The sequence below is a fragment of the Syngnathus scovelli genome, chromosome 16 (assembly GCF_024217435.2).
Source record: "Syngnathus scovelli strain Florida chromosome 16, RoL_Ssco_1.2, whole genome shotgun sequence".
Classification (NCBI taxonomy): Eukaryota; Metazoa; Chordata; class Actinopteri; order Syngnathiformes; family Syngnathidae; genus Syngnathus; species Syngnathus scovelli.
The window spans coordinates 7,708,988-7,733,483 of record NC_090862.1 but is presented as its reverse complement, the minus strand read 5'-3'; the positions used below and the strand labels follow the sequence as shown (position 1 = coordinate 7,733,483).

General features: G+C 45.8%; 5 protein-coding genes across 6 annotated transcripts; 2 read left to right on the top strand and 3 right to left on the bottom strand.

Annotated features, from left to right (window-relative positions):
• Nucleotides 1-15: 15 nt before the first annotated feature.
• On the top strand, nt 16-1,143 carry LOC125983626 (protein NATD1). Its single transcript, XM_049745014.1, has 3 exons — nt 16-244; nt 609-727; nt 817-1,143. Exons 1-3 carry the CDS (start codon nt 103-105, stop codon nt 931-933), a joined length of 378 nt encoding a protein of 125 aa, XP_049600971.1. The 5' UTR covers nt 16-102; the 3' UTR covers nt 934-1,143.
• Nucleotides 1,144-1,376: 233 nt separating this feature from the next.
• Nucleotides 1,377-4,607, bottom strand: LOC125983618 (germ cell-specific gene 1-like protein). The gene is made up of 5 exons (XM_049745005.2): nt 3,877-4,607; nt 3,209-3,256; nt 2,950-3,102; nt 2,115-2,226; nt 1,377-1,729 (listed from the first exon to the last, which is right to left on the bottom strand). Exons 1-5 carry the CDS (start codon nt 4,178-4,180, stop codon nt 1,429-1,431), a joined length of 918 nt encoding a protein of 305 aa, XP_049600962.1. The 5' UTR covers nt 4,181-4,607; the 3' UTR covers nt 1,377-1,428.
• Nucleotides 4,608-5,270: 663 nt separating this feature from the next.
• rcvrna (recoverin a) lies at nt 5,271-6,117 on the top strand. Its single transcript, XM_049745013.2, has 3 exons — nt 5,271-5,651; nt 5,789-5,900; nt 5,969-6,117. Exons 1-3 carry the CDS (start codon nt 5,271-5,273, stop codon nt 6,085-6,087), a joined length of 612 nt encoding a protein of 203 aa, XP_049600970.1. The 3' UTR covers nt 6,088-6,117.
• A 901-nt stretch (nt 6,118-7,018) lies between these two features.
• Nucleotides 7,019-12,617, bottom strand: gas7a (growth arrest-specific 7a). 2 transcript variants are annotated; one of them, XM_049745004.2, is made up of 11 exons: nt 12,483-12,617; nt 11,644-11,706; nt 9,625-9,714; nt 9,403-9,518; nt 9,252-9,326; nt 9,011-9,089; nt 8,690-8,821; nt 8,495-8,618; nt 8,296-8,375; nt 8,093-8,191; nt 7,019-7,919 (listed from the first exon to the last, which is right to left on the bottom strand). In XM_049745004.2, exons 1-11 carry the CDS (start codon nt 12,498-12,500, stop codon nt 7,806-7,808), a joined length of 990 nt encoding a protein of 329 aa, XP_049600961.1. In that variant the 5' UTR covers nt 12,501-12,617; the 3' UTR covers nt 7,019-7,805. The 2 variants fall into 2 exon arrangements, with proteins under 2 accessions (XP_049600961.1, XP_049600960.1); XM_049745003.2 differs by lacking the exon at nt 12,483-12,617 and having other exon boundaries at nt 11,644-11,909.
• Nucleotides 12,618-13,447: 830 nt separating this feature from the next.
• LOC125983605 (myosin heavy chain, fast skeletal muscle-like) lies at nt 13,448-23,904 on the bottom strand. The gene is made up of 40 exons (XM_049744980.2): nt 23,830-23,904; nt 23,506-23,717; nt 23,172-23,315; nt 22,934-23,090; nt 22,831-22,858; nt 22,643-22,757; nt 22,485-22,577; nt 22,353-22,416; nt 22,178-22,276; nt 21,999-22,102; nt 21,783-21,921; nt 21,586-21,704; nt 21,354-21,503; nt 21,113-21,283; nt 20,738-21,047; nt 20,587-20,666; nt 20,422-20,509; nt 20,240-20,357; nt 20,043-20,166; nt 19,839-19,975; nt 19,502-19,757; nt 19,173-19,415; nt 18,920-19,096; nt 18,707-18,852; nt 18,549-18,639; nt 18,091-18,480; nt 17,902-18,028; nt 17,717-17,835; nt 17,422-17,618; nt 17,170-17,353; nt 16,923-17,088; nt 16,730-16,854; nt 16,349-16,657; nt 16,083-16,286; nt 15,873-15,998; nt 15,584-15,754; nt 15,389-15,493; nt 15,216-15,311; nt 14,928-15,062; nt 13,448-14,410 (listed from the first exon to the last, which is right to left on the bottom strand). Exons 2-40 carry the CDS (start codon nt 23,707-23,709, stop codon nt 14,387-14,389), a joined length of 5,835 nt encoding a protein of 1,944 aa, XP_049600937.1. The 5' UTR covers nt 23,710-23,717; nt 23,830-23,904; the 3' UTR covers nt 13,448-14,386.
• Nucleotides 23,905-24,496: the final 592 nt, after the last annotated feature.

Sequence of the window (24,496 nt, the reverse complement as noted above, 5' to 3'; positions counted from 1 at the left end):
TTTATCGTGTTTGTTTGCTGGCATTTGGCGCCCTCTAGCGGCGACTCGAAATGTAAATACACGTTTACAGTATACCAGCCGGTGGCCACTTTTGACCACAAAATGTGGCTTAAAATTATATCCACACTCACCGAAGTCGTACCTCTAAGGCTGACAGCCAACAGGCTGGCTTCCAGCGGCGGACTGACGGTGGAACACGACCGACAGAACCAGCGCTTCACCGCTTCCATGTGCAGCAGAACCGGTAAGTGCTGATGCCGCTTTCGAGGCTGCATTGAGCGGTTAGGTCGAGTACGCGCGCCCGGCGTCAGTCACAACCAAGCGGTCGTTTGGAATCCTGTCATTTAATGTGCCTTTGCGTGAAACAAATACAGAGGGTCACATATGAATACATTTTATAAAACATAATCTTGTCGTATTATTTAATAGTTCGGCAAGGACTTCATCCGTCAAAATTTCGGATTTTCATGAACGAATTGATGTTTACTTTCTTGAATAAGTCCATGTCGGGTAATATTAAAATGCTTGCATGGAAAGCAGCATTCATTCAAACAAGTTATTGCATTTTGTTCATGGCCCTTTTGTTGTCATGTAAACTTTGACCTCAGGAGTCAACGAGAGTGCGACACTTATCTACAGATTCACAGCGCCAGATGAGGTGGATCTCGTGTCCACCTTTGTCCCGGAGTCTTGCAGGGGTCAAGGTGTGGCCGCGCTGCTGTCAAAGGTCACCCAGCAGCACTGACAAACTGTTTCCCGTTTCAAATAATGGAGAAATATGAAGGGATGAATGACGTAACGCATCTTTGTTGACAGGCCGCCATTGACTTTGTTCTGAAAGAGAAGCTGAAGGCTCGCGTGTCCTGCTGGTACATCAAGAAGTACATGGAGCAACACCCTCATCACAATTATAATGAAATTCAAATCAGATGATGGTGTGGTAAAGTATTCTTGGTCTGAGTAATAAAATTCAAGTTTTATGCGAATAGAGTAATTTAAGAGTAATTGTACAAATGTTAATTGTTTTGTTTAATTAATTTCTTTCTTGATTGTAGAACAACGTTTCTCTTGTGTAGGTTTCCACAAAATCCCAGAGCAGTATTTTTTAATAGAGTATTATTTTAATAAATGTGATGTGCTTTATTTTGTATTTATTTCTTTATTTTAGCTACAGAGTGAACTGAAAATCATCTTCATGTTGCCTCCTCATAAAAACATGTTGAGTCCCAACATCTGCAGCTGAGCATAAAGACACCGCTAGCATTTCCTCCTGCCTGCTGCCTCTTAGGCGATCACATGGGCAAGATTTGATGAGACGCATGTTGTCTCAAAGCCGAGCGGGTTACATTATTTCCGCGAGGATATACACACACACGCGCAAATATATCCCTGTATTAGATTTTTCAATCCAACAATCAACTGGGGCCTCTAGCAGTAGGCTTCATTTTGCGGCTCAACCATGTGGTCTGCTTCCAAGGCGTATGTGTCCCCAGTGGGCGGCTTGTGTCCATTGAGCGGCAGTTCCGGCGGCAGTTCTGGCGGCGCCTCAGCGTCGGCCGTCAGGTACCACATCTGGTCGGGGAGGTCAAGGTCCAGCAGCTTCTGCTTGACGAGAAGACTCTTCTCGATGTTTCTCCGCTTGAACTTGAATTCGATGATGGTCTTGGTGTAGCGGTTGAGCGCCGTCACCGCCGAGCCCATGCAGGTGCCAAACGACCCCCAAGCTAGGCTGAAGAGAGAGGTTAGCCATAATGAAGCAAATAATTTGGGTTGTCAAACCAAATAAATTCACCAAAGTCCAAAATAACAAGGCACACATTATTCGGAAACAAACACTAGCAAAACATGACTAGATTTCAACTTGGACAGAAACCACCGACACAAAACGGACTGACAAGGTCAGAACGCAACTAGAAAACTTAAATACAAGCAACTGAGGAGACAACGAGGAACACCTGGACGAGACTCAAGTGGCTGACGTAGCTGATTGGAAAACACAAACGACCGTGACGTTTTACAGTAAACGTTACCGATCATATTTGTAGCTGATGATAATGTTATCTTGGTATTATATGTTAATCTGAAGCTACACAAAAGGACTTGAGTTGTCTTACACATAAGACCAGCTGTAGTCCCAGGTTTTGGGCCTCCAGTCTTCTGGACCCATGGCCACGGCCAGCTGGAAAATGGTGGTGAACATCATGTGGGCCACCATCCCACAAAGGCCTGAAAGCAGATTTTCATACAGCTAAAATGGCTGGTGACCAATATGTTGTTCGCCGATATGTGTCTTGTCGTTGACCGGCAACTAGTCACTAATCCAAACAAAAACTGGGATAGACTAAGCGGTAAATAAAATGGATGGATGGCTGACTGTATCTCAAATATGATGATGACATTATATTTAGTTTCAAACAAAGCCATCTCTAAACAAGAGAACACACCAGAGAATAAAATAACGTTGGAATGAGTGCCAATGAGCTTCGGGGTGGTCCGGTGGTGCCGGTCTCCCAGTGGAACCTTGCTGGCCCTTCCTCCCAGTGGTTTGCCTCACAGCAGCTTTACTCGAGGATTAACTGCTAACAACAGTGCAGTGGAGGGAGGGAGGAGGAGGGGGGGTGGGGGACGGTCAGCGTGGGGGGGTGGGGACGCTCCTCTGGGCAGGTCTTGGTCACATCCCAAAAAGAGCCGCCCGCCTCCAATCGGATTATTGCACAAACCAGCAAGCAAATCCTCAGTCAGCAAGTCAGCCGGTGTCTTCATCCAGTTTCTAGTCCAAAAGTCATACTCGAGTAACAAGTCTGGAAGTCATAATTAACCAGTCTGAAAGTCACTCAATAACTAGTCCTCAATACATACTCCTGTGAGCCCCAAAAGTCATGTCGTGTTGCTTGGTGTTCAGTGAGCCTCAGATTTTGTTACCTCCCCCAAGGAGCATCCGTTCCTCACCTGACAATGCGGTGCACAAGGCGGCAAAGGCACTCAGTTTGAGTTTGTTCATGATGCTGAAGCAAGGACACTGCTCCAAGGTCATCAGGGCGCCGCCCGCAAACAGCAGCATCAGGTACAAGGTCTCGGCTACGATGCACAGCCACAGCACCCCTGAGCGCACACAGCGCTTGTTAAAAAGTTACTCCACACAGTTATTTAAGAGTACAGTGGTACTATTATGTAACTTAAACCCCCCCAAAAAAGGGGGGATACCGACCTCGTTCGTGTTCCGGTGCGATCTCCGAGAAGTCCCGACAGTCAAAGCCTGTGATCATAAGACAAGAATGAAAACAGTAGTGTACTAACTAGAGGCGCCTTCTTGTTCCACTTGACCACAAACTGCATTCTTACGCCGGCCAGCAAATGAATTCATTGAGCACATTCGCAACCTCAAAGTACATCAATCAAAAACTAGTTAAACACTAGTCTAGTAACTAGTCTTATGGTCTAGCAACTTGTAGTAAAGTCATAGTTTACTGAGTAGTCCTTAAGTTGTAGTCTAGTAACTAGTCCTAATGTCATTAGCTCTAAAGACAGTCCTAAAAACAACTAGTCCTAATGTTATACTCCAATGACTTGTCCAAAAGTCAGTCTAGTTACTAATCCTAAACTCATAGTAACATAGTACTAGTCGCAAATAGCCCTAAAGTCATAATCAAGTATCAAGTCCTAACATCATGCTAACAATGTTTGAAAACCAGACTGCAGTCTTCACCTATTACCATTAGCATGAAGCTAACATCCAGAATCCAGACCGGATGCCAAAAGAGTGATGAAGGAGACAAGAGTTTAGATCACAAACAATTCCTTGTCATCTCTCTGATGAGTTTTGGCTTGTTTCCGGTGCGGAAAATGCTCCTGCTCCCTCAGATTGGCCTTTCTTACCGTTCATGTCAGCAGCCTGCTCACAGGAAAAGAAGATCCCAGTATGGAACTTCTTGAGCAGGAACTTCTCCTCCCCCGTCTCAAAGATGTACTGCACCAGCCGACTGTCGTTGATGTTGGAGCTGTTGAAGCGGATGCAAAAGAACTGCTTGACCTTGACGGGCGGCCCGGTGCAGAAGGGCTTGGCTACCTTGCGAGTACCCTCGCACCAGTAGCTGGTGGTGATGGCAGACAGGGCGAAGACGAATGCCACAAAGTTGAGGGTCAGCGCCAGAGAAGCTCGCCGTCCGCGCTCCAGCCTCATGGTCCAGGCCGAAAGCGACCAGGGGGACTAATCCCGGCTTTTAACGCGTGGCCGCCGTCTTTCGCCTCCCGGGCAGATGCGTCAAATCTTCATAATCTCGTTGGCGCGGAGGCTCTGTGGCCATCAAGAAATATGAGCCGCCACTGATTTCCAGCTTCCTTTGCCGTCGTCCTGTCCTCGACGTCGCTCCTCCCCTCGCCCGCCGTATCGTCCGTCACAAATGGCAAATTATTTGCCTGACTTCCTTTCATCATATTTACAAAAGACAGATTACAGCCATCTGACACTCTAATCCACAGCGAGGTTCTTACACACTGCCTGCCAGCAGCCACGAGATCAACCAATGGCTTTCGACCTAAACATGGAAAACACCCACATCATCAACGCAGACGTGCATTTTTACATAGACTGATCATTTGTTCAATATCGATCTGTTTCTATGACGACATGACTAGACCGAAGTTTGGTGAAACAAGTACAGGTGCTTAAACCGACTGTCATGTCCGCTTTCATCAAAATACAGATTTGTCAGCAAGCGGCGTCCACCTGTCACTGGACTTTGAATTTCCGATGAAAGAATCGAAGCGTAATGTGATTACGTAAAAAGGACATGATGGCATTTGGACGTCTAAAGATTAAATTAATCTGTTTTGGTGAAAGTAGGCAGGATGAACAAGAAGGATTACATTGTACAAAAAAAACAATTTCAAAGAAGAAATTATCCTTTTTTTTAAAAATACGCCTACTTTGATGAACTGTCTCATTGTCAACAAAGTGACCGTGATTCACCATTGTGCTGTCCCAAATAAAACTTAAGTCCCAGAAATGAAATGTGAAACCTGATGTATCTTCCTAAATCAAGAGGTGGTTTGGTTCTTTAGTTCCGCAGCGGTTCGTTGTTTCTGCAAAGAGCCTCCAAAGCCGAGCAGGTGTTTAGCACCTACTGTGATCTAATCCTCCACTAACACCCTTTACAGAGGTATCGTAGCCTGGTGACGTGTCTGGATTGAGGCTACCATGACCATAATCTGCCGTGCTAGACTAAAAGCAGGCCAGAGTGAGCTCAAGCCAAGAAGAAGAACACACGGGAATGGGGAACACCAAAAGCAGCACGTTGTCCAAGGAACTCCTGGAGGAGCTGAAATCCAACACCAAGTATTCAGAAGCTGAGCTGTGCACCTGGTATCAGTCCTTTCTTCGGGAATGTCCTGGCGGGAAGATCAGCAAGGAGCAGTTTGAAGGCATCTACGCTAGCTTCTTCCCGGATGCTGACTCTACCGCCTACGCCCGCCACGTCTTCCGTAGCTTTGACACCAACGCAGATGGTACTCTGGATTTTAAGGAGTACATCGTGGCGCTTCACCTGACCTCAGGTGGGAAGACCCGCCAGAAGCTGGAGTGGGCCTTCGCACTCTATGACGTGGATGGCAATGGGACCATCAGCAAGAACGAGATCCTGGAGATCGTCAGGGTATGAACCGACACTTGACAACTTGTTGGCAGAATAACTAAACAAACTTCTGAGGTTTAAATGGACAGTGTAGTATCTGCGTATTATGAACCTACCTGTAGATCTAGGTCAAGTCTTGACATGTGACTTTCACGCAGTCCATCTTCAACATGATCCCAACTGATGACCAAGAAAACCTTGCCGAAGACGAGAACACCCCGGAAAAGAGAGCAGAGAAGGTCTGGTGCTTCTTTGGGAAGAAGGACAATGGTAATTCATCAACAAGAAAAATGCTCTTTATGTTTTTTGTATTCATACGCCGTTTGCTGTTTTTCCAGACAAAATCTCGGAGGGCGAGTTCATCCAGGGCGTGATGGACAATAAAGACATCTTGCGTCTCATCCAGTATGACGAACCTCAGAAGATTAAAGACAAGCTGAAGGAGAAGAAACACTAATGGCAATGAGCAGACTTTATATTTATCCTTTTGTTGCCGTGGCAACACACAAGAACTAGTTTGAGATCAAAACAAATCAAGAACAACATTAAAATGCGGTTTTGCATTCACAGATTTTGAGGGAAACCCTCAGTGACTCGCTTTAGCACCATCTGGTGGTAGCTGGGTTGTCAAGGAAGAAACTATGTTTGAGTGAGTAGAGGAGTTTCATTCAGAGCCAGGTCTGGAGTGTCAAAGCAATGAGATGTGAATAATTAGCAGCATGCTAACACTAAGCTGTTTGAATGTGTTTACACACGATGCTGATTAAGTGGAGGGGCAGGCAGAGGCTCAAGTTAAGCGTGTTAATCCTATCACAAGCTGAAGGTCCATGCCAAACTGACCCAACTAACAATCCAATCAATTTAATGACAACTTTCAAACCTTTGTCTTTCACTCACTGTTGTAGATTTATTACAGCAGAAGAAATGTTTACAGGTATAATCTAATGGAAGTCTTAACTAGTGCTCGCTATGCTAGTAGTGCTACGCAGAGTAGTGAGGCTCACTTTAGGTGCAATACTTTTGCTGTAAGATTACTTTTTCAGCTTCGACGACTGTTTTTTTAGGAGCATCTAGTACAATTTATATTTTACATTTTAATAGTATCATGTAGTATTTTTTTCAAGTGTTAAATATTGTTAGTTATTCCACATGCCTGCTTTGCCTTGTGTTGTTTCCATTGTTTGCGACCGGAAGTGTAAATTGTGCACGATTAAAATTATATCAAATAAAGATGAGAGTTTCCATAGTATGTCTTCGTATTTATTTTCGACACCTATGAAATACTACCTGCCTCACTGTCCTTCCAACATGCTCTCTGGACAAAAAAAAAAAAAAAAGACAAAAAAAATCCCCCCATGGTTGTTCACTTACATAACCAAGAGCACAGGTTGACTTTTTCAAGAGGAGCTTTATTTTTCTTTTTATAATTATATATTACTAATATGACGGACAGGATGCATTCCATACTGTGCTCACCAAAAACATTCCCAAAAAGATGAGACGGACAGCGCACAAGGGCGGCAAACTCGGAACATCAAATACGCAACAATGAAACATCAACAAAACACGAGTGGTCATAAAGGACCACAAAATCCAAACAAAACACACAAACAAAATGTTTTGTAGACACACACACACAAGCACACTGCACATGCAATTACAGTTAACAGCCCACAGGGGGCGTCTCCGTCCTGTCATCTGTGTACACATAGCAAAAAATAAGACAGTGGAAATGGTGGCAAACAAGGAACCCAGAAGAGACAACATGAACGCGTTTCATTTAAGTATGTGGCGAGCGCAAACTAAAATTGCTCCATTTGTTCTCCCGGGTTCTTACCAAACACTCGAGGCACAAGAGGGTTTTTCAGTGTGACGCCATCCAACTTTTTCCCGCCTCCGATGCAGTTTTTTTTTTTGTGAGCGGAGAAGAAGCATGCGTGTCCAGCAGCCATCTTTGAAAATATGAAAATATTCCACCAACAGTTCCTCTTGATATCCAAAAATAAAAGGGAATCATATCAAGGCTTTTTTCTTTTCTTTTTCTTTTTAAACGAGACACCAAAACGTTGAACAGAACTTTAGTGACGTAACTACAGCAGAAGTCGAAGAAGAAGAAGCGAGCAGGGTTCATATGTACTCGGAACATGCTGGTTCTGGTTCTGGCTGTCCCTCGCTTTAGATGTCCAAGTCCACAGGCCTCACGTGGCCTGTCTTGTTGTCTTGGACCCAAAGCTCTCTGTCCTTGGCCGGGTCCACCTTCTGCAGCAGCTGGTCCACTGGCTCCACCGTCTGGACACAAGATGATAGTGCGGTCTCATTATTTCTCATCTGTGTCTCGTCTCGGTCGAGGAAAGCAAAAATGTTCTCCGACAAATGCTGACAGCCAACAAGTATTCAGAAAGTAAGACGACTTTCCTTCAGCTAAAAAAAATGTGTCTGAGCATAAACGAGGTTGAACTCACGCCCTGGTTGAACATGTCCGTCTCGTGCCTCAGTGTGGTGTACTGCCGCAGATGTTGCTGGATCCACTCAATGCGATCCACCTCCAGTTTTTCCAGCTCCTGATTGGACGCCGCCGCAACGACAACACACATATCATCATCTCCTCAGTTTTTATTTTTATGATAGTGGAACCTGTTGAGACAGAGGTGAAATGAAAACGTACCATGCTGGTGGTGACCATCTCCTCAAACCACTTGGACTGAGCCTGGTTGTAGAGGTCCACGCAGCGCATCAGGTCATCCCCTGAAAAACACGCACATGGAGAAACACCTGAATATTTTTTTTTCCTGTAATAGCCACCAGAAGACAATCAGGAGAACAATGGAGCAGTGGGCGTGGCCAGGCAGTTGATGCGGTGCTACCTGCTTGTGTGGATTTCCTGCGAGCCTTCTTGATGTCTTCTTCCGTCTTGTTGCTGAGTTTGATCTCCAGCTGCTGCGTCTTGACATCCAGATCCTTCTGACGCTCAGCCAGAGCTTTACGGGCCTGAACGCACCGTGCAGAGTGGCCTGAAGGGGGCACTGCTGCGGGAAAGGTGCTACGGCGTTTCCAAGTACCTTCTCGACACCGACGTAGCGACTGGCGAGCTGTTTCCTGAGGTCTGCGATGTGATGGTCGTACTTCTTCAGGTCCTTCTTGAAGTTGTCAGCTCGGAACGTCAGCAGAGGCTTCTCGACCTCGGAGTGAAGCTGAACACAACAACGTCATCCTACCGGGAGGTCAAGCTTTGAATTTGAAGACAAGATGCAAATGAATATCTTCTCAATTTCATTTCATTGTTTCCTTTTTCTCATTGTGTGAACACAAAGGAACAAAAATGTGGGGTCCTACTGAGTTAGCCCAATTACCGTAGCAGTCAATAAAAAAAAAAAAGTTACCTTGTTGGAGAACTTGAGGTGGACTTCTGCCTCATCATGTAGACTTTTCTTCAGCTGAGTCCAAGCTTCTCCCAAGGTCCTTCACACAACCAACAGACACTTGGTTAGCTATACCAGCTAATCACTAAATTAGGAACAACAGTCAGTAATCAACGCCTTTTAAATGGCAACATTTTTATTGTTCTGTGTGCGACTGTGCATGAATTTGAAATTCCACATACACACAAAATCCAAATGTTACCCTTCTTCCTGTGCCGCCAGAGTGCTGAGGGAAAGTTTAGACAAGTTCTTGGCATATTCCTCCTCAATCTTGATCCTGGAGTCCAAAGAGAATATCCTCCTCAGTTTTCAGAAATGAATTTTGAGATGTAAGTGTGAGACGGCATTTGAACCTCTCATGGACAAACTCGGCCATCTCCTTCTGCATCTGTTTGCCCTTCAGTTGCTTCTGCAGCAGAACCTCGAAGCCGCCCACCGACGTGGCCCCCTGGGGGTCCTTTTTGTCCGTCTGCAAGACAGGAAGTCTGGCTCATACACCTTCCGAATCTGCTCGAATGTCGCGGAAAATTCTACAGTGTGTACCATCCGTCAGTTTACAATAAACCACAACTGACCCAGAAGTAATCGCAGTAGCTCCATTCGTTGGGTTTGAGCAGTTGCTGCTCGGGTCCTTCGCCGGGAAGCGGGAACGTCACGCCGTTGATCTACGGAACCAAATAAACACGGAAATCAAGAGCGGGAACAAGGAAAGTGTAAAAGACGTTTGTGAGGTAAAGCGGTCGTGCGGAGGAGGAAAAAGGTCAGGAGAAAAGCTCTGTTGCCACGGCAACATGGAAGCCTTCAGGGAGGATGGGGGAAGGGGGGGTTGGGCTAACGCGGTCAGTGTGGTCCGTGTCAAGACTCCAGCGTGCGTCTCTAATTAGTTTCACGCTTAAAATTATGTAACACACACACACATATACACTTTATGTGCAATTATGTAACACACAAACACACACACAAAGTGGTGATTCCCTCTCAACTGTCACCACAGATAAGAGCATATGGACACACTCATAATCATGGCAAGTGACAGCGTGCTTGACATAGTGGACAGCGGTTTAGCACATCCGCTTCACTCTTTTGAGGTTCAGGGTTCGAATCCGGCAGTCCAACTGTCTTGTGGGAAAAATGTTTGGTCTGTGATGAATGCGAGCCTATGTAAGAAGCAACGTGACAATGTGAGGCTTAATCAGTATTGTTTCACTCTGACCAACATCAAGCCTCCATCCCATAATGTCCCAGTGGACCACAAGCAGATGACTAACACAACCCGCTTACATAATCGCACGCACGCACGTTCGCGTGCTCGTGCGCTCGCGTGCTCGTGCGCTCGCTCGCAATTGGCTTCGGGACACGTCGCAAAAAAGTGGCCGATTTAGCAGGCGTCACTTTGTTAATTTTCCGCCTGGTAGATCAAAGTGACAGTTTCCATGACAACGGTTTCCATGCAGACGCCCGCCATCCGACAGGTTTATCGCACCGCAACGCCGCTTGGCAACATGCGATGCTATTGTAGTACGGGACTGGCTGATGGCGATACGGGCATGTAGGAAGATATGATCTGCTGGCATGTTCAATTTGGCTGTTGCTAGGCAACACGTGACTTGCCCTCTCAACGCGCCCCCCACCCCTAGAAAACTATCTGTTGCCTCCGCTTCCCTATTTTGGTGCCAGGTCCAGACAAAATGGTTTCCAGAACCGGGGTCCAAGTGATTTCCCCCCCCCCCCCCACAGCCAAACAAGTCGCTGTGAAGGTGAAAGCAAGGTTAGGGCTCAATCTCGTATCTGAGGGTCAACCATGCGTGCGTGTGCGTGTGTATCTCCATGGCAACGAAGTGTGCGTGAGTGTAACGTGAGGCGCACAAAAACACCTGACGTCACAATGACGAATGACTTGCGTGTGTGTTTGTGTGTGTGTGTGTGTGTGTGTGTGTGTGTGTGTGTGTGTGTAAAGCTGTTTCTGCAGCGATTCTCTCGCTATCAGTATCTGGCTTTACAGATTTATTATTCGCTATCCAACTTTAGATCCATGTACTAGTCGATTCTGTTTTCTCACGAGTAGAACAATTTAAGGTCTGCTACTAGTTGGGTAAAACTGTGCACTTGTTGACATGTTACAACTAGTAGCTGCTACTATTGAACTAGTAAATTTTCTAAAAATCATTCGTAGCACGTAGTTGTCAACTAAAGCACACCTGTAAAAAAAATAAATAAAAAAAAAAAAGAATAAAATAAAAAAAAAAAAGATGTCAGCCTGTTGTCAGCCTGGGCTTCCGTTGCCATGGAAACTGCACCTGGCTGCATCTCGTCGTTCTCACGATGGCCGCGGGTCACAAAACCTGCGTTCCCACCCCCCTCATGGCTCCACGCATCATTAACAGACATAATGAAAACAGCTACGAACGTGACGGCTTTCGAGAACAGCATTACAACAACACCAAGACTGAGACAGAGCCCACGTCGTCTTCTGTGTGTGCAGCACGGTCACGATGACCGTAGAAAAGAAATCGATGGATGGATTGTTTTACACACGAGAAGTCAAACACACACAGATTGCACGGAGACTGTAGATGGATGAGGAAGTGGCTTACCGTGGTCTTGGTCTCCTTCACCTCGTGGACTCGCCTCCTGGCGGGTGACACGGATCCGGGCGGCTGAGGGGCGAGACACGATGGGTCGTCAAAACTCTCCTCGGTGTCAAAGCTGCCCTCCATGCTGCTCCCTCGCACCTACTCCCTTCAGTCGCCAGGCTGGGATGCGAGTGGAGAGGAAAGGGGTGGTGGGGTGGTGGGGGGGGTGCAGATGGCGTTGTGAAGGTAAGAGGGAGAGGGTCGGGGGAGGTGGCAGCAAGTGTAGCCTCAGGTTACTCGGCTGCCCTGTGAGGTTGAAGGCGGTGAGAAGAAGGGGGGCGGTGGGGGGGAGGCGCAGACTGTAAGAATCAGCGACAAGCCGCCTCACCTCGCCTCACGACGACGTGTGATAGGAAGGGAAAACGAGAAGCAGGAGGAGGAATGGGGGGGGGGGGGGATGAAGGGAGCAAGGGAGGGAGGAGGAGCGCTTATTTACACCCCCCTCCCTAGAGAGAGGCGGTGGGGGCTCTGATGCATGATGGTCTTTAAAAGCCTCATTACAACAACAGGCAGACGGGGGGCGCTGAGCAAGTGAGAGGAGGCAGCCAATGAGAGACTGCCTCCGCTGGGAAAGGTGACCAAGAAGAACTGAGGGCAAGCAAAATTCAGGGAAACACGAGCAATCCACTCCATATTGGTTTATATTGTGAGACGGACATTTTTGGAGCAATGTTGGAAGCCAAATATTATACAGTAGTACAGTTACTTTAGAATATAAGTAAAAAGTCATCACAACATGCTCGCCCGCCCTCACACCTCCCTCCCAGCAAGCACCTGACGGAGATCCCGCACAAGCTCACCTTGGCAGCACACATCATGGCAGCGCTCCAGGCGGCGGGTGAAGACCAAGACGTCCGGAAACTCTCAGACGTCAGGTGTCATGAAAAGTCGACGGCCCGTATGGGCCAACATGGGCGAATGTTGTCTGACCCATTTGGTTCACGTGGTTGGGCACGACAGCTGTCGCATTGGCATCGGCAGGCGGACGCCGGCCGTGCGGCCATGCTGCTGCTGGGCGGTGCCGCCATGTGTACTTGAGCTCGTTCTGCTGAGACTCTTGGTCCACCATGGTGAGAAAGGTGTAGTAATCACGGTCATCACGGCTACGATCAAGTTATGGTAACCCGTACCTGGGAAAAGTTCTTAAAATAACAGGAAAGTCATCAGTGTCAAAATTTTACTGAAACATTGTCAAGTATTCACCGCGCGTGGAGCGCAACCCTGACTTGACTGGAGCGGCATCATAACTCAAACGTTCCTTCCCTCCTTCTTCCTTGCCACCGTTGATTTATGAGCTGTCCGCTCACTACGAATCACATCAGCACATCTGCCGCCAACCACAAGAATTATAGAAGAAAATATCTGCTGCCCTGAGATAACATTGAAAAATTTACTGACCAGTGAAGCCGGCCCGGTTGAAACAAGATTAGCTGCCTTAATCACTTAATTGCTGCACCCCTGATTCAGCAAATTAAATAATTATTCATCACCATCAACTAGAAATGCTGCTGGGATGCCAGATTTCAGTGAGGTTATGTCACAATCATACAGGTGCTTAGTTTGATGCTAGTTTGAATGATTCCAATGCCTTGCACCGTGGGTTTAAACACAATTCTTTTATTCAGCAATGGATGTATGTTGCCCTAACTGCAATAAAGTCAACGTTGAAAATAACAATTTGCCTCTTGTTTCCCTGCAACTTAAACTGCAATCTGTTACAAATATTTATTATTAGTGTAGTTGTAGCAAGGGGGACAACAACAAATGTTTTTCAATGTTTATTTTTCTGAACATGTAATAAAAGCAACTACATGGAGGCGCAAATAGAGATGATAAATGTGAATCTGACGTGAACATTAAATGATTGCACGAAAACGAATGCTAAGGGAAGCCTAGCTTGTGTAGCAAGTTAGCATCGTCTATCAGCAATGTCCATGAAATCTGTGTGAAGTTTAGATTAGACATAGTAACTAACCTTGTTCATTTGGCAATTAAACACGGGTCAGTGTCAGGTCCAGTCGTCTGGGAATATTATAATTATTGTTATTATTTTAATATATATTTTGTGTTGAAATAGACACGATCGTTGCTTCCATGGGGAACGTGGAAACAATTAGCCAATCAGATGTCAGCACTTTGTTGCCAGGTGTTAAACAAAATTTCCCCCAACAAATTGATTATTTGACCAATCAGATTCGGAGTGAATGATATTGTTTCACGGGTCTGTGACGTATCCATTTATGCGTCCCCTGATTGGATAAATAAAGTGATGGACGGTCAGTGTTATTAAAATTCATTTTGGCTATTAGTTAGCTCCAATACAGTTTACTAGCTCATCATTAGCACCGCGGCTAATAAAAACTCATTGTTGAAACAGAGACACGGCGGGCTCTTGAAACAATAATAAAAGAGAACGATTCAAAGAAACAGCAGATTTAGTGAGTATTAAATGTAATGCCGTTTTTTTTTTTAGTTGATGCTGTTGCTTCGTGTGTGTGGGATGGGGGGGACTTCGTGTGTGTGCGCGCGTGTTAAATATGTGACATTTGTTTAATTTATTATATGTATTATTATATCTGTTTTGATTCATGTTTTTTTACTATTAAATATCTATTTTGAAGACACAATTAACTGACTAAGCATGCAATGATTAAGATGTGATGAAATGGCAGCGGCTGTAGTGAGCATCTGGGTCCACATTCTGCTACTCTCCTTGTCCCTCGGGTGCCTGAAACAACAAGCAGAACTGTTAATCAAGCTTACTGTGGTGGAAGGTAAGTAAGAAAGTCCTTCTCTGCTGCCCTAAAACACATCTAGAAGCTACAACCCACATTTGGAGCCAAGATTCTGAGATCTGTTCCACAAAATATTTGTACTTGATCATAGACAGTCAGATAACTTGCCTTTGTAACGTCTGTCTTGGCTTCGCTGCTTTCAGCGTGTGTATGTATATTTTGTGTATGTTTTTGTGGAACTATGTTGAAGTGAGGGCAGAGCTTCATTTAGCCAAGCCAAATGTCTATTAGAAGAAATTGTTACAGCCAATTAGAAATAATTAGAAGTAGAAAAACAAGCCTGCACCGACCGCTACGTATTTATTCCTTTTATAATCAGAATATGAATATGATTTTTAAATGTTTTTATTAGATATATATTTATTGTGAACTGACTTGAATGGTATACTGTACATTGCGCAGCTTTTGTAATGACCTTGATACTTAATACGCAGCAAACATGTCTGCTACCTTTGGCCCGATGTCACGGGTCTTGGCTCGCATCTTGTTGGCAAGCGATTCGGCCACGTCAGCTCGCTCTTCGGCCTCTTCCAGCTCATGCTGAGACTTCCTGAACCTGGCCATGTGCATGTTGGCCTGCTCCTCCTGGTGAATGAATATAAGACAAAAGAGTAGATGCACAGTAGTGAAGTAATAACTTGACGAATGAGAAGTACATAAAAATGCCATTAACCTGTTACCGCCCCCTTACAAATAGTTACATATGTGTGGATTTTTAAAAGTTGGTGGTGTACTCACAGCTTCTTCAGCGTGACGTTTGTAGGCTTTCATTTTGATTTGCAGCTTGTCCACCAGGTCCTGCAATCGGATGTTGGTTTTCTTGTCTTCATCAACCTAGTAGAGAAAAAAATATCATTCAGCAAAAAACCTTCCATGAGCAGAATATAGTCAAAGGATGATTCAGGGTTTACCTGGTAGCTTAGCTCTTTGACCTTCCTCTCGTATTTGCGGACTCCCTTGATGGACTCACTCGAGCGCTTTTGCTCAGCTTCCAGTTCGGTCTCCAGCTCGCGAACCTATTCAGGAACATTTAGTGCAGACAAGTAAGCTAAAGTTTGAGGTAAAAAAAACTCTTAGATGATATACTAGTATACACATGGTCGTACCCTGGCCTCCAGCTTCTGCATCTGTTTCTTTCCGCCCTTCATGGCTAGGTTCTCTGCCTCATCCAGGCGGTGCTGCAGGTCTTTGACCGTCACCTCCAGGTTCTTCTTCATCCTCTCCAGGTGAGCACTGGTGTCTTGTTCCTTCCTTAACTCCTCAGCCATCATGGCGGCCTGCAAGGACCACAGCAGCATGATTCCAATTTCAAGTATGAAGCCCAACAGCATCCTTGAGAGACCAACTTAGCCATGTGCTTGTTTTAGTTTGTGAATAAATCATTTGTTGACTTACATCAGTGATGGCTTTCTTGGCCTTCTCCTCTGCATTCCTGGCCTCCTGACTTGCTTCCTCTATTTCAACGTGAAGCTGGGTAACATCCGTCTCCAGCTTCTTCTTGGTGTTCAAGAGACTGGTGTTCTGTCAAAGCCAAACCAGACGCTGGTGGTTAAAATACACGTAGGAGACTACATTTGGGTGGTCAAACCTTGTGATGAAAAACACCTGGGAATGAAGAAGTACTGCACGCTCGCTGGCATCGATAAGTTCCTGTTCCGCCAATTTGCGACTCCGCTCTGTTTGCTCCACGACTGCTCGAAGCTCCTCGATCTCAGCCTGCAACAAGCCGGTCCTGCGCTCCATCATGGCCACTTGCTCCTTCATGTCGTCGTGACTTCGAAGGGAGTCGTCCAAGTGGATTTGGGCTTCCTGAGAACACAATGGAGTTTTTGGTTCCTCCGCCAAGATCTAGGCCAGGAAAATGATCAAACCTTCAGTTGCGCTTGCACGTTCCTCAACTGTTTCATCACTTCAGCGGCCTGTCTGTTCGCATGGCCCAGTTGGATCTCCATCTCATTCAGGTCTCCGTCCATTTTCTTCTTAACTCTCAGGGCATCATTTCTGCTACGGACCTCGGCGTCCAGAGTGGCCTGCATAGATTCTATCACTCGTTGGTTGTTCTTCCTCAGCTGGTCAATCTCTTCGTCTTTCTCCGCCACTTTCCGGTCTACATCGGCTTTGACTTGGTTGAGCTCCATTTGGATACAGAGTATCTTGGATTCCTCTTGTTCCAGGGAGGCCTGAACAAGTGAACATTGTCTGAATAGTTTGTCTTCTTTCAAACGTTTGATGGCATAGTGTATGATGCTCACCTCAGCTTCTTCCAGCGCAGTTTGCATGTCATATTTTTCGGTTTCAACATTCTTCCTGAATTTCTCCAATTCATGGATCGTCTTCCCGCTTTCTCCTAGCTGTTCGGTCAGATCCGTGATCTCCTCTGAGTTTAGACAGAAGACATGTTTTATTAAATGATCTCAGAAGTTGACTCGTAACTCTTGAACTTACGATGCAGGTTCTTGTTTTCCCTCTTCATTGTCTCCAGGTGATCAAGGGCCTCCTCGTACGAGTTCTTCAGTTTGAAGAGCTCCGTGCTCAATGATCGTGATTCCTTCTGAGCGCCTTCCAGCTCGGCCAGAGATTCTTCATACTTCTGCTTCCACTCTGCTAGAATCTGAACTCAACAAAACATGATTGTCCTCTTCATTCATGACAGGAAGTCTAGAAATTGACCTCCATTTTATGATCCACATACCTTGTCAAAGTTTCTCTGCTTCTTGTCCAGTGCTGCTGCTACGCTGTTGGACCTTTCCACGTCCACCATGAGATCCTCCATTTCATTGTGAAGTCGCTGTTTAGTTTTCTCCAGCGAGGCACACTTTGAGTTCACAGCCTCAATTTGTTCCTCTGCCTCTTGGAGACGTTGGGCCAGCTTTTTCCTGTGGCAGATAATAACAGTGCCAAAACTCAGTGAGGTGAATCATTCCAAGCTTGAGCCTGAGCTTACTTAGCCTCTTCCAGCTCTTCAGTGCGTTGGATGGCATCTGTCTCATATTTGTTTCTCCAAAGAGCAACCTCGGTGTTAGCTTTGGACAAAACACGCTGCAGCTCTGCCTTGGCTTCCTGCTCCTCTTCGTATTGTTCGCGAAGGAGATCGCAGTCATGACGAGATGATTGGAGGCTGTGTGCCAGAGCGTTCTTGGCCTGTGGGGGTATAGACATGTTCGTATCCTGGGATCGATCTTTTTAAAACAATCAATTGGTCAAATTATTAGTATATAAGTGTCAGCAGCTTTTATGACCTTTGTTTCCTCCTCCATGAGTCTTTTGAGCTCATCAATTTGCGAGGTGAAACCCTGCTTTGCTCTGGTCAGCTGGGATACGATGCTCTCTCGCTCTTCCAGTTGTCGGGATAACTCGGCTATAAGACGAAGATTTTGACTTAGTTTGACTTAGTCCATACGGCTGCTGAATGGAGTTCATTTACCATTCTCATTTTGAAAACGGGCCTTCTGATTGCTGAGATCTGCAATGTTCCGACTGTTTTCATCATTTTTGGTCTTAAACTCCACTAGCTGGTCCTCCAGAGAGCGGCAGGTCTTTTCGAGGTTGACCTGTTCAAGTGCAATTATCAACACATGAAGATGTGGATTCTGAAACCTCCTACGGCACTAACCTTAGTTTTTGCCACCGATTCCATGTTGGTGGCTACATCGTCTATCTCCATCTTAAGCTCACTTTTCTCCTTCTCAAGTTTCTGCTTGATTCTCTGCAGGTTGTCGATCTGCTCTCCAAGCTCAGCCATGCTGTCCGCATGCTTCTTGCGCAAGGCGGCAGAAGTGGCCTCGTGATGCAGTGTGGCCTCCTCCAGGTCACGCCTGATTTTCAGGAACTCAGCCTCACGCTTCTTATTCATCTCAATCTGAGAGGCAGTGGCTCCTCCAGCCTCCTCCAGCCTCTCGCTGACTTCCTCGATCTCCCGGGACAGGTCGGACCTCTGCTTCTCTACCTTGGCCCTCATGGATCGCTCAGCTTCCACTTCTTCCTCCAGTTCTTCAATTCGAGCCTTGAAACGGAAAGCGATGGATCAAGTCACTGTCAGTATGGTTCATGTGTTAATCAAAGCGTCTTTACATGAAGCTCCTTCAGCTTCTTCTGAAGCTGGTTGTTGATCGTTTGCTCATCTGCAATCTTGCTAACCAGCTGGTTGGTTTCAAACTCCTTCCTGTGAGAAAATAAATGTCATATTTCAGGTGCAACATCTCCCTTGACACCTGCCTATGTCTACCTACTTCTTCAGCCTCTCCTCCGACTGCTGTTTGTCATTTTCCGCATCCATCAGGGATTCTTGTGTAAGTTTCAAGTCTCCCTCCAGTTTACGCTTTGCCCTTTCCAGGTCCATGCGGGTCTTCTTTTCTTGCTCAAGGGTACCTTCAAGCTGAAGAGCAGTCAGATGGATTAGCCTGGCTTGTTTGAGAGCACTTGAACATTCAGTCGCAACTCACGTCATCCACTTGCTGCTCCAGCTTTGACTTGGCCTTTGTCAACGAGTTGACTTTGTCTTCCTCGGCCTGAAGGTCGTCCATGGTCTGCTGGTGGGCTTCTTGAAGGGCCTTCTTCTCTTTGCTCAGTTTGCTGATGCTTTCTTCCAGGCCCGCCAGCTCCTCTACCAGATTTTTAACCTTCAAAATGAATCACTTTCAAGTTTTGTTCTGAGCATAGTTGAAATAACCTCATCATGCAGTCGAATGCCCAAACCTTGTTTTCAGTGGCGTGTTTCTCTTTCTCCACTTTAGCCAAAGTGATCTCAAGGTCATCAATGTCCTTCTTAAGCTCGGAACATTCATCCTCAAGTTTTCTCTTCTTGGTGGTTAATTCTGAGTTTATTTCCTCCTCATCCTCCATCCTCTCTGTCACTTCTTTGAGTTTGGCTTCCAGCTGGATTTTGCTTTTGATCAAACCCTCGCATCGTTCTTCTGCGTCAGAGAGGGTCTCAGCGTCCTGAGGAGGGAAGTCAATAAATGGCAAAAACGTTCCTTTTTTTTTAATTTTTTTTTTTATCAGATTGGAGGTAAAGCAAAACTCACAGATTGCACTTGAAGTTGAAGGTCATTCTTCTCCTGCAGCAGAGAAACCATTTTCTCCTCCATCTCCTTCCTCTTGGACTCTGATTTAACCAGATCCTCCTTGCATTTGATGAAATCTTCTTTCATGGTAGCCATCTCCTTTTCTGTCTCTGCGCTCTTGAGCAGAGGCTTTATCTTGAAGAAAAGCTTCATCCATGGCCAGTGTTTGACATTCATGAAGGAGCGCAGGTTGTATTGTAGAATCCACACACAATCTCTGTCAGATATGCACATCACATAGGTTGGTCCGTGCAGAAATCATTTCATTGTCATATTGAAAAGGGATTGATCACCGTACTTTTGGGCAATTAAGTTGATATATTCCTTCCTCATGAGATAACCTCGACAGACAGCTTGCGTCTGCGTCACAAGAGATGCAAGTTTTTCATCTCGCAGCTCCTCCAGGGTTCCCAGTAGACCAGCTTTGAAAAAGACCTGGAAATATCATTGGTTAGAACCAGTTCATGTTAGAAAAGGTCAGCCCAACATGCGGGACTCTTACCTTGGTAGTGCCAAAGCGGTACTGAGTGTGATCAACGTCGATGGAACCCAGAAGCTTCTCAGAAGCTTTCTTGCCATCGATGAACTGTCCCTCAGGAATGGCGCTGGCGTTCAAGATGCGGTATCTGCTCGTTTTGGATGAAGACCATTACAATCTGCAGTGATTTAACATAACATGATTTTTAACACTTGAATGACCTCTGCTTGAAGTCAGCATAGAGAATCCTGCTGGGAAATCCCTTCGTGCAAATGCGGATCCCCTCTAGCACACCGTTGCAGCGTAGCTGATGGATTACCAATTGATTGTCCATGATACCTGCAGGAAATAATTGTTAAACTAATGATTTAATATTTTATTTTAATCTTAAATTCAATGGTACCTGGTGTTTTAACCTCATTGGGAATCAGACAACGCACAAAGTGAGGGTGGGTGCTCCTCAAGTTAGTCATCAGTTTTCCGAGATTTTCCTGAAAAATAATAGGGTGCACATGCTCTTGTGGGGGATGGTCCAAGTCATGTATATGCAAACATAAATTTTTGGTACCCTGAAAACTGCAGACACCGTCTGGAAAGAGCCTCCCTTTTTCTTTCCCCCTTTTTTCCCACCTTTGTCACCACCGGACTCTACGAGACAGAAACAAAGTATTTTAAGGACACTCAGCTGAAACACGGAGGTCGCTGAACACATTTTCTACCTGCTTCAGCCCCGCCAAAGCTGGCATAGAGGAAAGACAGCAGTTTCAAAGAGGACTTCTGGTAGAGCTGCACCACAGATTCATTCAGCGGGTCCTTGTTCTTCTCCAGCCAGCCGCTAATGTTGTAGTCCACAGTTCCGGCGTAGTGAACCAGGGAGAAGTGAGCCTCTGGCTTGCCTTTGACTACTTTGGGCTTTTGGAAAGCATTATTTTTCCCAAGATGTTGGTCATAGAGTTTGTTCTTGAAGGAAGTGTCTGATGCCTTGGGGAACATACACTCCTCTTCAAGGATGGAGAAGATACCCATTGGCTGGGGATTTAAGAAGGAATTGGAATGCTGCTTGATTGTAAACATTTTGTTGACGTGTTTCTAACCTTTTCAATGAGCTCAATGCAGGCGGCTAGGTCCATGCCAAAGTCGATGAACTCCCAGTCGATGCCTTCTTTCTTGTACTCTTCTTGCTCCAGCACAAACATGTGGTGGTTAAAGAACTGCTGCAACTTCTCGTTGGTGAAGTTGATGCACAGCTGCTCCATGCTGTTGTACTGTAGGAGAAGGTGAACTTGAGCATTCGAGTCCCAATATTAACAGACCAAAATGAGTGTCCCAACTCACGTCGAAGATTTCAAATCCCGCAATGTCCAACACGCCAATAAAGAACTGCCGTGGCTGCTTGGTGTCCAACATCTCATTGATGCGTATCACCATCCAGAAGAACATTTTCTCATAGACGGACTTGGCCAGGGCGCCAACTGAATTGGCCACCTTGAGTAAGAATAGTTTATTTCAGTACGATTTTTGTTCTCAATCAAACAAGTGCATTCGGATGACTTGGTTGTTGAGGTACCTGGGGCACGGTCTGGCCCTTGGTGACGTACTCGTTCCCCACTTTGACACGGGGGTAGCAGAGGCCTTTCAGCAGGTCGGCGGAATTCAGCCCCATGAGGAAGGCCACTTTGTCAGCCACTGAACGACAAAGCGACAAACAACAATTTATGTCTGTCTGTGTCTTTCAATGTCAACGCAAAGAATTTGCAGCCTCACCCTCAGTGCCATCGGGCTCCGCCTGTTCCTCTCGCTGCTTCTGCTTGAACTTCATGTTTCCATAATGCATCACAGCACCAGTCAATTTGTAGATGGACATTTTCTCTTCATTGGTGAAGCCCAGGATGTCAATGGCGGTCTATTGGATCAAAAGGGAGTTCAGAGTGGTTGGTTGAGAGGCATCTGTACATATACCATTGAATAAAGCTAGCTCACATCTGTCGCCATGAGCTCTTCTTTGTCATCAATGCTGGCCACAGTGATTTGCCCCTGACTGATCATGGGGAAGTCGTATGGGTTTGTACTTATGAGCATCATTTCTTCAGAGAGAAAAGAAGATTGTTACATTTCTTTAAATATCATTAATCTTCCTCATCACACTCATCATCATTTACCAATCAGCTCTGCTTTGTGTCCAGTCATTATCTGGTAGAAGATGTGGTAGCTTCTTTCGTCCGACAACTGGAACGTGACTCTCGACTTCTCCAGCAAATCTGGACCATAGAACAACATATGGTATCTGGTAACTCAGTATGGAATGGATGCTTCTCTTTGGAAAGATAACCTTACATGTTTCAATGTCAGCTGAAGCCAGTTTCCCTGTCGTTCCAAAGTGAATTCTGATGAATTTACCCTGAAAAATTGAAAAGATTCTCACATAGGAAAAAAGACTAACAAAATACCAATACATGTTGTACTTACAAAACGTGAAGAGTTGTCATTCCTCACAGTCTTGGCGTTCCCAAATGCCTCCAGCAAAGGGTTCGCTGAGATGATTTGATCCTCCAGAGTTCCCTAGTAAACACAAGAATGAAATCCTTAACGTTTCTACTTGGCAATGGAGAGTTTCAATCTCGTACCTGAATCTTTCCTGATGTCTGTTCCTTCTTATCGCTGCCGCCAGACACCGCGATTGTCGCAAAGTACTGGATGACACGCTTGGTGTTGACAGTCTTGCCTGCACCAGATTCTCCGCTGTGGAAACACAGTGACACTTGCACGCACAGATCCTCAAGAGCTCAAATTGGAGTTCGTGTAAGTGACTCACGTGATCAGCACAGACTGGTTTTCACGATCTGGCAGGACACGAGACAGTTTCATTTAGTACACAAAGCTTGTAGTTAGTGTGAAAAAGTATCCTAAACATTCACCTGTGAGCATGTTCTGATAAGCGTTATCAGACACCGAAAAGATGTGAGGAGGAGCCTCCATCCGCTTCTTGCCCCTGTAGGCCGACACCACTTGCGGGTCATACACCGGCAGCCACTTGTACGGATTCACAGTCACGCAGAAGAGTCCGGAATACGTCTGAGCAGGGTCACAAATGCGTCAATTTTAAGGCAAAAGCTGGAAATCCCACAAAGGCCTCAGACTTGGCTTCAAACTCACGTAGATCATCCACGCCGCATAACGATCTTTGAGGTTAAACAGCACAGACGGCTCATTGAGGTGCGTCATCATGGCCATGTCCTCGATCTTGTCGTACTTTGGCGGATTCATGGGGTGGCAATCTTCTTCTTTGACTGTTACAGTCTAGTGGGCAAAATACAATGACAGTACTGCAAAAAGTTCTGGATATTGGGCTTTGGACTGAAATTTCAGGCTAAACCCCAAATTGTTAAAGGGGAACCTTATGTTCAAAAGGTCACTTTTAAATTACTTTTGCAACTTTTAACTTCCAGAAGGAAACTTCTTAACACATACGTATGTCTCTTCTCATCACCTCATTTGCTTCCGTCTTCACTGTGGCTTTGCCACCTTCTTTGCTCTGGACCACACCTCGGATGTACAGTTCCTTGGGATCCGGTACAAAACAGGCGGTCCTGGCATCAAACGGCCGGTTCTGTGCCTCGATGCGCTCCTTCTCAGGTTTGCGCAGAAAGACGGAAGCCGGCCCATACTGGGCCATCTCGGCATCGCTGCTCATGGTGACCCCTGCAGAGAAGACATCAGAGTATCAAAGCACACCACAGCATGGAACACAAAAGATTTTGCATCGCTTTCATACCTGGCGGATTCCCCCCACTGAGGTTTCTAATCAACTCACCTACGTGTCGGAGAGACGCAGTCTGCTGTGCTTTAGGTCAACGGTCTGACTGAGAAGCTTCAGCGTGAGTCAACGAGTGGACAGCAGGAGCTTTCTTTTATCAGCATCATTTGCTTCACACGCAAAGCAGACATTCCAAACTTGGCAATGTGACTTTTCTAATGTCAATCCTGCCGCATTACCCATCTTAGCCATCTTAAAATGGCTCTTCCGGGATCTTAGCAGCAAGACATCTTTGGCGACAGGTGATGATCTTTCAGCTCTATTTTTATGTCCACTCATCGCTGCCGTGGGCTACTTCATTGACATCGTAGCTTAAACATACTGTGATATCAAATTATGTTCCCCATTGAAATACTTTCCAGCCACCCGATCAAAAACATTTTTGGGTTTACAAGTTTTATTTTGTGGCATTAGTTTTGGGAGAAGACATCAGTGTGGTGTGACCACTACTGGAAGCTTAAGCCTCTAAATCCAAGAAAGCTGTCTTGAAGGAGATGTAGCAGGTGGTTCTTGAGTCTGAGGTAAAAACCAAGGTCAGGGGCTTTTTGACACCCCAGGGGGCCCCAGGCAAAAAGACGATGGAGGCATCCCTACCACATAAAAAAAACTGGTCAATAGATAGGTAAAGATATCCTGTAATAAACATTGTCGCTGCTTTTAAGAA